This window comes from Coenobita brevimanus, chromosome 71 (assembly GCF_032717465.1).
Source record: "Coenobita brevimanus isolate Jiangsu-jjx chromosome 71, ASM3271746v2, whole genome shotgun sequence".
Classification (NCBI taxonomy): domain Eukaryota; kingdom Metazoa; phylum Arthropoda; class Malacostraca; order Decapoda; family Coenobitidae; genus Coenobita; species Coenobita brevimanus.
Window position 1 is genome coordinate 40,168,472 of NC_137024.1, and position 13,429 is coordinate 40,181,900.

Here is a 13,429-nt window from a genome sequence, read left to right on the forward strand (position 1 = left end):
GTACAGTAAAACCTCACTACTGCGGACTAATTGGGGCCCCAGCCATTCCGAAAAATGCGAAATTCCAATAAAAGTGACATCTGGACTTCCCCCTGCTAACCCGGACTTTTTCTTATCAGACATTAGTCCAGATCGCACGAATGTTATTAAACTGTTTTGACTACCATTTCAGTACAGTACTGTGTTATAATTTCATTACATTAATCAAATGGTGTAATATATATAATAATACTGTACTGTACATTGATAAACATGTCTTTTATTTACCTTATTGTTGTGAACATAGCTGAAGTGGTCAGGCAGTCGGGACTTCTTCTGGCTTTATTGGACTTTTCCGATATATAGGAATTTAGTTTGATAGCTCCTCGATTTCGATAAAAGCGAATTCCAGTCTGTTGAAGTTCGTTATATTGAGGTTTTACTGTAGCTCAAAGTCAAATAGCCACCTCATACGGGGTTATGGTATCTGGCTATAGATAGGTAGATGGATCAAGCAGAGAGTAATCATTCACACTTTCCAGCCTTGAAGTCCTTGTAAGGCACACCTGAGTTTCATGCTGATATCAGCACAGAAAAGTACTGCAACAAGATTTCCAAGTTAATGAATGAGTTCAAGGAAAGATGTGCTGACATTAAAAACCCTGAAAAGGATATTCTCATTTTTGGGGACCAATTCTCTGTTAGTATTAATGAAATACTAAAACATCTTCAGTTAGAATTAATTGAGCCCTAGTGTGATTCTGTATTGAGGAACAAGTGTTTGAGTATCAATGTTGGCACATTTGATCAGTGTGTCGGACAAAATTAATCCAGGATTAAATGGTTGACTTCAGAGATTATGTCAGTATTCAGACGTACATATGATTGTGAACAACTCTTTTCTGTGATGAGCGAGTTTGGCTTTGGTCTCAGCTTACTGATGCACTTCTCATTTCAATACTGAAGATCGCTACAACTCAGTTGTTAGTGCTAAACTTTGATGCACTGGTCCATAGCAAGAAGTGCCAAGTATCAGGGTGCAGCAGTAGCAAGCAGTACGACTGATCAAAGTAACTGTTATACACAGCGTGTGAGAGCTGTCTAAATCCATGTTTCTCATTTTATCATATGACATACTACTTACCTAAGAGATGATCATGAAGTGCTTATTATGTTTCTTGGCTCATATATTGTGTACTTATAAATCTGGCCTGCCATAGCAAATGAGTTTGACATCCCTGTTGTAGAGGATTATGAACAATGTACTTAACCCCTTTGTGCACCGAAAGTTTTCTGTGTGTGTGACATGATCAGAGAAAATGCCGCGACGGCAGGCTGGTCTTACGCGCAATAGAAAACATTCCCATGTATTTTATTTGCCTCAGAAATTGGTCATAATGGTATAAATTGTATACCATCATCTTCCCTGATGTTTATACTATACAATAAGCTAATAAAAACACACAAAATTGATGAGTAAAAGTACTGTGAGAGTACTGAAATGCAGTGAGGATACTGTTGTTCAACAGTGAAAATAACTGCCCCACACCCTAGTGCAAAATTATGCCCGTACAATGCAAGAGCTTAACATATGTCTAAATGCTTTCTGTTTTATGAAGGCAGTTTGGATGGGGCCTTCTAAGACCTCACACCGCTAGCTGTGTTGACACATCGCCGCCACACACATTCTCCGCCGCCACACACATTCTCCTCTCTCTCTCTCTCTCTCTCTCTCTCTCTCTCTCACATTAATATTTATATTAACTGCTTCTAATTTTATTTTCTCTATTTTTTTCTCTTGTTTTGACTTTTGATGGGCAAGCTTCCATAGTGGGAGACTGACCGAGTATGACCCGCACACCGTTCGTGTCACTGCACTTGACAACGTTGCAAAAGCAGTGCTGACAAGTCCTATGGAATTTTTACTATATTAAAGCTTTTCCTTAATTACATCTATGCAGAGTATAGTAATCCCGCATATTTCGCGGTAGTTACGTTCTTGTAACCTCCGCGAAAAGTCAATTTCGCGAATACTCTATTAACAATTGAATCTTGCACGTGTGTCCACCATGCTGCCCATCACACAGTCCATGTCCATACTGATTGCGAGACAATTCGCCGTCAGACAATTCCCTGTCAAAACATGGATGATTCCCCTTCAGAACAATTCGCACCCTGGACGATTCCCCGCCATTCTATAAATATACTAATCAATACTTTTATAAATATACTTATTATTAATTAATCAATACTTTAATAACTATATTTCAGGGGGATCTAGCAAAGTCTGTTTAGTAGCGTAGGTTCTGGATATTATTTATTATTTGCACCTTTAGTCAATAATTAACTTGTTTCTTCCTCGCTGTAGTCGCCTTTGAATTATATTCTAGCGTCACCCATAGCTATCTTCTTTAATGAAGGCGAATTGTCTTTTGTTGTGACTGCGAATTGTCCCGAAACCTCCATACTCATCCCGAAATACCTTCTTACAAGATTGAAAGCACATACTCCATTATGAAGGAAAAACGTAAACACCGTACTGTAATACACAGTTATCTACACATTTTTTCACAAAACAGTACAAAATAAAAAGATGGATCAACTGGTGATAGCAAACACTCGCACGGTCGTTTCTTAGCTTGTCCAATAACACAATTTTCTCTGCTAAGGTCATAACTTTTCTTGATCGTTTTGTCACTTTGGAGTTCTTACTAATTGTATTATTAGCCTTTGGTGAGGCTGGCTTACGTCCTGGGGCCATGTGGAAAGCAAGTGGGAGGCAAGAGGCTCGTATCATAGTGCGGTTACAAGTACACCAGACATGTAAGGCAGTCAGGCGTGGACTGAGGAATAGAGAGCAGTGTTGCCATATCCAAACAACGAAATTATGCTAGGGCAATGAAAAAATTATGCTAGATTGAGCAAATTTGTTCAAAGTAAAAAATGAATTATGCTAACTTGAAGCTAAATGATAAAATTCTATACATATTCGTGCTACATATTAATTATGTATTGTTTACTATGAAAATATTAAAATGAACTTACATACAGTAAGAGGATAAATATCGGTTTTCTGCCCATACTGTTTTTTCCCACGAAACTTACGTTTTTCTGATGGATTTTGATGTGATTCATTCGATTTTGAGCATCATTTCCGTCGGAAATAACCAGATTTTGAGATATGACCCCCCCCCATCCCCCTGCAATAATGGGGGATCTTTGGGGAATCGGGGGTTATAGAGAGGGGGGGAAACACAGAAAATGGTCATTTCCGACTGAAATGAAGCTGAAAATTGAATGAATCATACCAAAATCCATCGGAAAAACCTAGGTTTCATGGGTAAAATACAAAGCTCAAACTTATCCTAACCTAACCTAACCGAACCAAACCGAACCTAACCTAACCTAAAACCTAACCTAACCTAACCTAATCCAACCCAACCAAGCCCAAACTGAAAGTAACCAACTATTCAAACATCTTCTTACCTTATTCGTCTCTCTCTCTCTTTGATTTGTAGCTTTTATAAAATTATTCCAAAAATATTCCATTCCATTCTAAATTATGCTAGAATGATGCTAAAACTTCGAATATGCTAAAAAATATTCCAGACTCGAAAATTTGATCAAAATTATGCTAAAAGAATAAAATTATGCTACATATGGTAACACTGGCAGAGGGGCTGCGTGAAAGGGACAGAGGGTGGCGTGAGTTTACTGCGCTACAATTGGAAGCTGTGGGAATTTCAAATTTTTTGTTTTCTTTATATTCAAGGATATTTTAGTTGAACTTATTAATGCTAAGAAAATCCGTGAGAGGGCAAAACCGTAGACAAAAAATGCGGGATTACTGTAGTTAAAATTCATTTATAAGTAGTTACTAACTTAAAATAGGAGAGAGAGAGAGAAAGGGGAGGGAGGTGAGCAGGAGTAATTACACGTGTGTGGTGGCAGTGATGTGGCAACTGAGCTAGTGGTGTGAGGTCTTAGGCAGTCCCACCCTAACTGCCTTCATAAAATAGAAAGCCTAGAGATGCAGAATTTCACGAGCTTTCGTGGGATGTTGTTGGAATTCTGATATGACCAATAGTTTTTGAGTAAATCGCCAAAAACCGCATGAATGTCCCCTCCCCCCCCAACCAGAAACCAAAAGAAAGCTGACTATTTGAGAGTCTTGGCCTTGAAATAGACACCCTCCCCTACGATGCACCAAAGATTGCCGCACTTCATTCTAAAACATAATTTTTGGTGAATATTTTTATCCAGAATTGCCTAATGGGCATCCCTTCAGACCAGCTCTGACAAGTGCATCATAGTGTGTCATTGGTTCCTCTTCAGACTAACACAGTTTTGACTCATTTTGAGTCAACCTGCGCAAAAGGGATAATAAATTAATGAGTAAACAGTTGTCATTAGCTCATTGGTAGTTCTGTGAAATCATATGATTTTTTTTTTTTTTTAATGACGATTTACTTGACTTGCAGCATATAGTAAACTGTTACATGACATCACTCTGCCTTAACTTAGTTTCTATAACATTGGTCTTAAGTTGCCACATCATCCATTTCCCTCTAAACTCCATTTTGGATACAATTAGTTCTCTTTGGACAGGTTTTGAATACTTAGAAGACGAGAATGGACAAATAAATAGCACATTATGAAGAACAATAGTTTTAAAGGGTTGTTCTGTTACTTTGGCTGTTCTAACTGTACTCTGATGTGCATGACAAAGACTACACCCCAATTTTGACAACAGTTGACAGAATGGTCTCTTCTCCCACAAGTGGTGTTTGAGTGACTTAATCATGTGACTCATGTAGTGTGGGAGCCTATGCCTGTGTGGTCAAGTTGATAATTTGAAGGCTTGAATAATGAGTGAATGTATATGTTGCCATATCACAGGTTACTCTGCTGATAATTCATTTACCTTTAGTTTGCTGTTTCCTTTCTCAAAATCCAGCCCATTCATTCTTGTAAGTAGGAATAAAATTAGGATTAGAATGGTGATGCTTTCCTTTTGGAAATTCATGTGACTTACAGTACCATAGATCCTCAGATAGATGTCTTTTCCCACCTGTCATATATTAATCAGTAATTATTCAGGACTTCAGGTAATAGAACCTTATTCTTTTAGTGTGATGACAAATGGATGTGCCATATGTCATACACATGTGTTCTGATTTGTTGCAGTTTACATCAACCAATGCATATTTGGAAGTTTAAACAACCATTGGAAAACTTTTAAATAATTATTATTAAATACTTACAAACAAGTTAGTGTGTTTTGGGAAGGTACTTGATTGTATTATAGTGTAATGCTCTTGGTAGAAGCACAGTCTTTAATTGTTTTCTGTTTTCTTTCAGGGCAAATGTGTGAAAACTCTAAAAGGACACAGCAATTATGTGTTTTGTTGTAACTTCAATCCTCAGTCCAACTTGATTGTTTCAGGATCAGTGAGTATTGACAGTATAGTTTATATTGTAGCACTCTCCCAAGTATGTTCACACACACACACACACACACACACACACACACACACACACACACACACACATGCATGCACGCACACTCGCACGCACGCGGGGGATGAAAATGAGATACTTTTTCGAGTAATTTTTTTTTTTTTTTTTTTTTTAGTGCAAGGAAGAAGGAACTAAAGGCCAGGACTGTGCAAATTGTTCCCAAAAAAAAAAAAAAAAAAAAAAAAAAAAAAAAAAAAAAACATTAGAGATCCAAATTCAATAACTGTTCATTTTGAGATGCCTGGACACACTGCATTTGAAAAACTGTAGACCACAGGGAGGAGAAAATACAGACAGAGACAGTTCCGGAGTTGACCTGTTGCAAACATGAAGGGCTGGGAGTAACTGTTAACTCTTGCATTAGAGAGTTTGACAGAAAAGGGACGAGAGTTTGTTGCAAGACGGTTGCTACACGCCAGCTATTGTGGTGGAAGGATGCAAGCAGACAGTTCAGAGAAGCAGTGACCACTGAAGTAGTGATAGAAAAGAGATGAAGATGCAACAGTGTGGCGAAAAGACAAAAGTTGAAGGGAGCCAGTAAGAGGAGGAGAGTCAGTGAGACAAAGCCTTTGATGTCACTTTGTTGAGAAGAGCTGAATGTGGGGAGCCTCCCCACTCATGAGAGTTGTACTCTACATAGCGGCAAATAAAACCCGTGTATAAAGTCAACAACTGTGCAGGGGCAAAGAAAGCACGGATTCGACTTAGCAAACCCAGTCTCTTGGAATGAGATTTTACAAGAGAGGTAATATATTCTTTCCAAGATAAATCCTGAGAGAATGAGACCCCAATGTGTTTAAAGATGATGCGGGATTGAGCTGGATATTATTAAAAATTAGAGGACACTGTTGTGGAAAAGTTTGTTGGGTTGATAGATGTAAGTACTGAGTTTTTGTTGCATTAAAAACAAGATTATTTTTTCCCCAATCATAGATATGAGCCAAGTTAGACATTAGGTGAGCCATATCTCCATCCCTTGTTTGCTGAAGTAACTGCTGAGATGGAAGCTACGGGAAACTGATGGAAAGGTGAAGGTTGGAGTCATTAACAAATGAGTGGATAGGGTTAGATGTACAGTTTAGAAGGTCTTTGATGAATAAAAGAAAGAGAGTTGGTGATGTGACAGGGCCCTGAAGGACACCACTATTGATAGCTATAGGAGAAGAATGGTGGCCATCTACAACAGCAGCTACAGAACAACCAGAAAGGAAGCTAGAGATGAAGCCACAGATAGGAGGATAGAAATCGTAACAGGACAGTTTGGAAATTGAAGATTTATGCCAGACTTGATCAAAAGTCTTTGAGATATAGAGTTCAGTGCCAAAGCTTTCACCAAAGTCCCAAAAGGAGAATTACCAGGAGCCTGAAACGTAGGTGAGAATATCACCAGTGGAATGTCCGTGGTGGAACCCATACTGATGATCATAAAGAAGGTTGTGGTAGGAAAGAGGCTTTAAAAGTTTTTGTTAAAAATATACTTGAAAACTTTTGAAACACAGGATGTTAAAGCAGTTGGGCAATAGTTAGAGGGATGGGATTGGTCATCTTTCTTTGAGACAAGCTGTATGAGAGCAAACTTCTAGCAAAGAAGGAAAGGTGTAAGTTGATAGACAAAGGTGAAAGAGTTTGCTTAGCCTGGATGTAAACACTGAAGCACAGTTCTGGAGAACAACAGGAGGGACCCCATCACACCCATACACCTTATAAGTTATGAGGCCTGTGATGGCAGAAAATACATCAGTTGAAAAAATTTTAATGTCAGCCATGAGGAAGTCAGAGGGGTGAAGTGATGGAGAAACAGCATCGGAATCATCTAAGGTGGAACTGGAGGAAAAAGTCTGAGCAGAACTGTCATAGTTGAAAAGAGGAGGGAAGGATGAAGAGGTAAAGTTGTTAGAATAGTTTTTGGCAAGGTGCCAGAAGGAACAAAAAAAATTTGAGTTGGAGAGTTCGGAGCATTTAGTACGAATGAAATTATTTTTAGCTGAGCAAAGAACAGACTTAGCATGATTCCAGGCAGAGGCATACAAGAGTTGAGATTCTGGGGTGGGTTGGCTCCAGTATCTTTTGTAGGCCTTCTCCTAGTTGTGGACAGCATTAAAACAAGCACGATTAAACTATGTTTTCTTTTGTGCGTTAGTCAAAGGATATGAGAAAGGAATGTATGCATCCATGCCTGAGTGAATACCTCCTTAATGTCCAAAACACACTCAGATGGCTCTTGGCCATTGAAGCAATAATCATTCCAGGGAAAATCAAAAGTACTGCCTGAGGGCCTCCAAGTCAGCAGCTACAAAGCACCACAACTGATGCCTCTTTGGAAGGTCCACAGGCCTTACTGGAGTGATAGGACAGTTCAAGGTGATAAGGTTGTGTCTGGAGGAGTCCAATGGAGAGGAAAGATTAACAGCATAAGCAGACGGATTAGTATAAGGAATAGGTCAAGTATATTGGTACTCTCTCCAAGGCAGTCAGGGATACAGATAGGGTGCTGTACGAGCTGCTCCAGGTCATTGAAGATAGAAAAGATGTAGGCTTGTTCACCAGGTGAATCAGTGAAAGGAGAGGAGAGCTAAAGGTGGTGGTGAATGCTGAAATCTCCTAGAATGGAAATTTCAGAGAAAGGAGAAATAGGTAGGATTTGTTCCATTTAAGAAGTAAGATAGTTGAAGAATTTTTCATAGTCAGTAGAATTAGAGGATAAGTAAACAGCACAGATATATTTAGTCAGAGAATGACAGGAAGGCTGAAGCCAGAGAATAGAGAATTCAGAAGATTCAAGTTCAGGAACATGAGAGCAAGGTATGTTTTTGCATACACATACACGACAGCCACCTTTGGCTTTGAAATGAGAATAGAGAAAGTAGGAGGATACAGAGAAGGGTTTGCTACTAGTCACCTCAGACATTTGAATCTCAGGAAGAGAAGATGAGGTTTAGAGGAGAGGTGGTGTTCAACAGAGTGAAAATTAGAGGAAAGGCCACATATGTTGCAGAAATGAAGAAGGGAGTCAGACAGTTGTTCCAGGCATCTCTCTGAGTCATCACTGGGAGAGGGGCGGATGGTGAAGGCTTTAATCCCCCCCACTCCCCAGGACTTTGAGTCTTGGTTAATAGATCCCACCCCCCTTTTTTTTTCCCCAGGAAGTGAAGTATGTAATGTGCATGTACTGTAGTTGACAGAGGAACCTGTAATGCAGAGCATGCTGGCCTACTGTCTTTGTTATTGAAACACTAGAAAAGTACAGCAAAGTGGGATGGTCAGGAACTAGTCCTGAGGGCAGATGAACAGGAGCTCCATCTCTCCCTGTCATCAGCTTTCCGTCAACCTTGGGAGTACTGCCCTGCCTGACTGATGCTAGGGCACCTATTGCAGTACTGTACTTCCTTGCACCAGGTGATTGATAGCAACCATCTATGATCAATTATGTCTCAAGCTGCCCTTTGCTTGCCTTACTGTGGCAGGAGCTGTATCCTGCTTAAATACAGAGCCGGGTTGGTACACCCTACACCTGCCTTACTGCGACAGGATTCGATGTTGTAGAATTAGATAGAACCCACCACCACCCTTCTACAGCAGGAGCATCAGAAAATGCTGTAATTGCATCCATTGAACTCTACCTGATGATACATTTGACTCTTCTCAATCGCAGGAGATATGTTCCTGAAGGGTACGTCTTCTGTGAAAACCACGTCCAGCAAAGTATATATCTATCTATCTATCTATCTATTGCCAGATGCCATAATCCCACACGGGGTAGCCATTTGACTCTGATACTTGTTTTACAGGGAGGGGCACTAACCCTTCACCAACCCACTTGACACGTAGGGAGCACGTATGGTTTGGTTATATGGTTACCACCCAGCGTTGTAAATGGTTTGTCGGCTTACAGGAAACCATTTGGCTTGTCACTCAATGTAAAGCCACCTGTAACGAAAAGAAAAACATTAAGTAGTGACAGGAAAGATGGGAGAAATAGGAAGAGAGGAGGGCAGACACAGAAAAAGAATGATTAAGGCTAAGGAAGAAGTAGGCAGCACTAAGTATATATCATGTGGGAAAATATGGGTTACATTATCAGGACTGGTGGAAGGGAGAGCTCATAGTTCACCACAATAAACTCTGAAGGTTAAGGGCCATTTTCACAGTCATCCCTATCCTTTTGTTCCTGACCCACGCCTGAGCCCGAACCAAAAGTGCCATTGGATTTCACAGTCCCACCAAATGGCTTTCAGGAGCTTACCATCATGGGGACATCTGCCTGTGTTGATGCAGTAGGGTTATTAGTTCAGGGTGGCCAAAAATGGATGTGAGAATATTTAGAAAGAGGAACAGTCACGGAGAGAGACTGAAAGTCGAGAAGCTGAGGAGTTAAAATCAGTGAATTGGAATTAAATGATCTGGACAGCTTGTGGAATGCATATAGGGATTCGTTAGTTAGGAATGCCAAAGTGTTGTGTGGTGTTGTAAGAGTTACAACAAAGAAGATAGGTATGGGATGGTGGGATGAAGAGGTTAAGGGAGCAGTGGAGGAAAAGAGGGTGAAGTGGCTAGAGTGGTGACAGGACAGGGGCTCAGTTGAAATAAGAACTGAATATATTGAGAGCAAGAAGCATGTAAAGAGACTAGTGAAGAGGAAAAAGAAGGAAGTAAATGATGATCTAGGAAGAGAAATTAATGTAAATTTCTCTGAAAATAGGAAGTTATTCTGGAAAGTGGTGCAGAAATGTAGAAGTGACAGTGGAAAGAAATGTGCAAGTGTGAAGGATTTAACCCTATCCCGTAAAGGGGTGAGCGTAAATTTTGGCTGTGGCTCTTGCTTGAGAGCTTTCAAAACAGTCGTGTAGAGATGTTTTACTTCTGATGCTCGTAGGAAAGTTACTATTCATCATAGAAAGGTCACTTTGGTCTCATTTTGAAGATGAAGACTTTTGCTCTGTCGTACATTGTTCAAAAAGACAGTATATACAGTATATACAAAACTTCTGACGCTCGTAGGAAAGTTACTATTCATCATAGAAAGGTCACTTTGGTCTCATTTTGAAGATGAAGACTTTTCCTCTGTCGTACATTGTTCAAAAAGACAGTATATACAAAATAAAATGCAAAAAAAAGTGAGTAGAAGTTAGCTGACATGCTAAAAAGTTACACTCCTTTAAAAAAAAACTTCCTAAAAAAAAAAAAATATAACATCATTTAAACCTTATAATCATGTCACAAAACCTTTCCCCAAATCTCAATTTCTTGAAAAGAGAAGGGCTTTGAGCTGTATTTTAGAAGATTCAGCAAAAGTCAGTTGCCTCTTGAATAATGGCAATTCATTACTTAATCTAGGGGCTTTAAAGGTGAAATAAAATTGATGAACAGCTCCAGGCACATCAAGGTGCAAGGAATCATCTTCCCTTCATAACATCACATGTGAGCCTGCCACCTGAAGTTTTAACAGCTCAGCAAGATACTTTTGGTTCACCAAACTTAAGAACCTGGACCTACTCCTTATGTCCCTTCCCCCCCTCCCACTAACCCCCCACCAACCCCTCTCCTACTTCCTCCACACCTCCTCAGCCTAACCCACCGATCCTTCCCACACCATCCAGTCCCCCAACCCCTCCCATTCCACCCCAGTCTAATTCACCTCAACCCTTATCTCCATCACAGTCTTCTCCTACCCCTTCCCTTCCACCCACAACCGCACCTCCACCCCTGTGCTGCAGCACCCAACGCACATCGTACACACAACATAAACATTCTTCAGATAAACGTAGATGGCATAAACACCAAAAAACAAGAACTCACACAATTCATCAAACAACAGAACATACACACCGCCATTGTACAAGAAACAAAACTATGCATAACACAAAAAACACCCACATTTCATAATTTCACCACCATTGGACAAGACCGGGCTGACGGCATTGGCGGTGGACTCATCACCCTGGTACACCAATCCATCAACTTTTCAGATACTAGTGCACACACAAAGTCACCTCTCTCCCCAACATGACACCACAACAGAAATGCAATCAATTAAAATATGCACTGGTAACAAATCACACATAATCACCAGTACTTATATTTCCCCCCAGTCGTCCCCCACAGTACCACACAGTTACTCTCCTCAAATGCACCACATCACTGACATACCCAGCATCATCCTGGGTGGTGATTTCAATGCCAAGACGTTGGCCTGGCATGTCGACAACCCTGACACAGACAGAGGGCTGGTACTACAATCCCAGACAGATGATCTTTTCATACTGAATAATCTCCACCAACATAGCCGTATCCCACACAAAGCCCTCTTTCTCCCATCATCCCCAGACATCACCTTTTGCTCCCCAAACCTCGCCCCCACAACATCCTGGAGAGTGATCAACACCTTTGGCTCTGACCACCTTCCAGTCATCATCACTACTAAAACCAGAATCACCCCAGCTGGCCACAGACACACATAGACTAGGTACCGTAAAACGCCATAACTTCGGACATTTTTTATGTGTTTTAATGAATAACTCCTTGTAGAATGGTGCAATTTTATTCCTGTTGGTGTCATGTGGTAGCCAGGGAGAGTACCTACTAAATCCATATATTTAAAAAAATTAGCCAAGCTAAACTTGTGCTTTTTTTTTTTTCATTTTCAAGTGTCCGAAGTTAGGAACAAATTTTCTAACTTCGGACAGCTCTTCCAAACTTCGGACATCCATGTATTTTCCCTTTAAACATGAGAATGGTTAATGGGATCTATCTCTGGACACACTGGCCAAACTTCGGACACTTGAGAAGTTTTTAAAAAATGTAAAAAAAAATATTGGGCACTCGTGACCAGAGTTATACATATATATAGAGAAGTATCCCAAAATATCTTCTTTTTGGAGCTCGTAATTTCATATCACATTAAATTGCATCATATCACATTGTAGTGAGATATTCTGGCCGTAAATAGAACTAAGAACTATTCACGAACTTTTTGAGATGAAAAAATAAAATAAAAATGCACTGCATATACCCAAAACTGTAAGAGGAACTGCCCTCATTTTCCTAAACAAAACTTCACGTAATTATCAAGTATCTACCTCATTGACTCAACAAATGCATACCGAAATAACATAATATGATGTTGAACATTTCTTACAGGTTCTAAAGACACACACACACACACACACACACACACACACACACACACACACACACACACACACACACACACTGTCACTGCTGTCATCAACCATTGGGTATACAAATGTGTGAGGTGTACCCTGAACGTGTTTGAGAAACCTGACATGTATTTCTGGTTTTACCTTAACAATGATAGCAATATAATGCCTATATCTGTCTTTGGTATCAAAGGGAACCCTCACAACTACCCAATCTGAGGGAACAACTTTATCCCCAATAATCTGGGTAGAGGTGACTGTCAGGGGAGATGCTTGTGCTTCATGGTTGGGTGCAGATGTGGAAGTGGAAGGCTGTGCTGCTATCTCTGCTGTATCCTCTTGTGGCTGCAGTGGCTGGGGTTGTGGATCATCAACTTCACACTCTTCATGCTGGCTCTCTGTTTCATTTTGTAGTGCCCTTGTAGTAATACCCATGCCCGGTGACACATTCAACCTTTTCTTTCGCCTTGGTTTCGCTATAGCTGGACTTGAGCTTGACTGACTGGTTCCATGCCTCATGTCCTTCAACAATTCCAACACTGAGCTGTCTAAGGCAGTACTGGTAGATGGTCCTGGTGTACCAGTATCAGCTGTATCTTGGATTGAATCTTCTGGAAGTCTTGAGATGAATTTCTGTGGATCAAGAGGATAAATGCCGCACTTCCTAAACTCACTACGTAGGTTGTCAGCAATGGTCCCTTTAACTTTATCCACCAGTTCGGTCAGTAGTGCTGGGAAGCAGTCTTTAGGTAATGAAGCACTCAGCCTACCAA

The 13,429-nt window shown here is 40.3% G+C and overlaps 2 protein-coding genes across 2 annotated transcripts in view; one reads left to right on the forward strand and one right to left on the reverse strand.

The window, feature by feature from the left end:
- wds (WD repeat-containing protein wds) overlaps nucleotides 1-13,429 on the forward strand; it is an 86,092-nt gene that overhangs the window by 44,917 nt on the left and 27,746 nt on the right. The window contains exon 5 of the mRNA XM_080277738.1: nucleotides 5,341-5,430. Coding sequence (XP_080133864.1) covers nucleotides 5,341-5,430 — 90 coding nt within the window. The remainder of the gene's footprint in view (nucleotides 1-5,340; nucleotides 5,431-13,429) is intronic.
- Rab14 (RAS oncogene family member Rab14) overlaps nucleotides 1-13,429 on the reverse strand; it is a 512,826-nt gene that overhangs the window by 13,057 nt on the left and 486,340 nt on the right. The gene's annotated exons all lie outside the window — the stretch shown is intronic.